General features: G+C 51.5%; 1 protein-coding gene across 1 annotated transcript; it reads left to right on the top strand.

The window, feature by feature from the left end:
- Positions 1-248: 248 nt before the first annotated feature.
- Positions 249-1,664, top strand: LOC125537703 (uncharacterized). The gene has a single exon (XM_048701028.2). It carries the CDS (start codon positions 249-251, stop codon positions 1,662-1,664), a length of 1,416 nt encoding a protein of 471 aa, XP_048556985.2.
- Positions 1,665-1,914: the final 250 nt, after the last annotated feature.

The following is a 1,914-nucleotide window of genomic DNA, read 5'->3' as shown; positions in this document are numbered from 1 at the left end:
CTTTCCAGGGCTTTGCTAACTGACATGCACGATATATATCGTCCGTGGTTTATTTAGTTGTGTGTAGATACATTTACACGTTTGAAATCAAATATCTCAAACGGTGATTGACTCTTGATACGCACGGGTCGTCGTAAGCTGATCCTTTCCTTCGAGCTAGTCGTCTACTAGCTAGGTCGTGCAAGGACCGGCCGCCGGCATCGACAAATCTATACGCAGATCGATTAATCGATCCGTAACGGAGATCGATGACCAATGCGTGCTTACGCCGCGCCGGCGGCGAAATCGCGGACGACATCCTCCGCGACGTCTTCGGGCGCCTGCCGAGCTACCAGGACCTCCTCCGCTGCTCAGCCACGTGCAAGCGATGGCGCCGCCTCGTCACCGACCCGGCCTTCCTCCGACGCATCGGCCTCTGGCCGCAGACGGCGCGCCACCCATCCATCCTCGCCGGGGTCTTCTACCAGAACGCGTGCCCCGCCGGTAAGCCCCGCCCGAAACACGGACACCCTCCGGAATTCTTGAACCTTCAGCTTGGCGGAGCACATAGTGATACTACCTTCAGCTCGTTCGTCCATGGTGCGCATCTCACCTTTGGATCATTGGTCGACAACGACGACGGTCTCTTCGCCTACGCAAGGTCACTCGCATCGCGCCGTGGTCTTCTCCTCGTGAGCATCCTGCTGCCTACCATGTTCCACGACATGCACGGTACAGGCGCCCGTGATAAGATCCAGCTGGTGGTATGCCGTCCTGTGGTCGACAAGCAGCGCAGTCTTCTTCCATTGCTTTCCTTCGACCTAAGTGGATCTTTGGACTGGCACCTCACCGGCTGCGCACTCCTCACCGACGAGGACCGTGGTGTCATTGATTCTTTGGATCAACCACGACAACGGTCGTCGTTTCAAGTGCTCTTGACCTACACCGGCGACAATGGGATCATATATGTCTACATGTACTCCTCTGCCACGGATACTTGGAGCACGCCCACCAAGTTTTGCCAGGCTTCACAACTCATCAGGTGTGGACCATTCGCCGGCGTTGTCACCCATAACACCGTGCACTGGTTGTACAAGGACAGGACTAGTTTCTACACGCTCAATGTAAACGCTATCACCACGGATGTCTCTCTGACCAAGATCCTGATCCACGTCGAAGCTTGTCGACAGTGGGGGCGGGTGTTGTTTCCGTGTGTCTCCGGGGAAGGAAAGCTTTCGTTCGTGAGTATGCGAGACCATGGCATATTAGTGCTCTGGACCAAGCAAGAACAAGATGACGGCGGCTATGGCCGTGAGGCTAGCTCGGGAGGGTGGTTGGGCTCCGACCTGATAAATCTAGGAAGCAAGGACGAAATAAACCATGTCTTCTACGCAGAGAGGAGAGGTGCCATGCTCATCGAGCGGTGTGGTGGTTCCTTTTTCACCATTGATCTCAAGAGCAAGGAGAAGGCGTCCATTGATATCAAGGGCGAGGAAATGGAGCCTCACAAGGGATATTGCAGGTTTCCAATGTATGATTGTAGTAGTACTTGGTGTAACGGAGTCTATGGTAGAAGATGGTTCGATTTCATCACACCAGTATTGTACGAGATGGATTGGGTGTTTGACCGTGGCATGCTCTCCACCTCTGATCAGAGGCAAGATGAAGACGGTTTAAGTCAATAATTTGTAATGAACATGTACCTAGCTACTACATGCAGAGTTTAGTAGTTCTTTCAGGGTATATGTGATGATTCCATTTGTATTCACTCTGACTATTCTATTTGGCTCAAATAGACTATTCTATTTTGCTCAGTATATAACTGAATTTTGCGTGTCCGTAAAATAACTGAGTATGTTTATCTTGAAACCCGTGCTACAATGTCAACTTTTTTTTCTGAGTTGACGCAACAATGTCAACTCAAAACAGAATGTC

Source organism: Triticum urartu, chromosome 2A (genome assembly GCF_056163025.1).
Source record: "Triticum urartu cultivar PI428250 chromosome 2A, HENAU_Tu73, whole genome shotgun sequence".
NCBI lineage: Eukaryota > Viridiplantae > Streptophyta > Magnoliopsida > Poales > Poaceae > Triticum > Triticum urartu.
This window is presented reverse-complemented; position numbering and strand designations above follow the sequence as displayed.

Coding starts and splice junctions, on each gene's coding strand:
- LOC125537703 (XM_048701028.2), top strand. CDS start 249: ATGACCAATGCGTGCTTACGCCGCGCCGGCGGCGAAATCGCGGACGAC.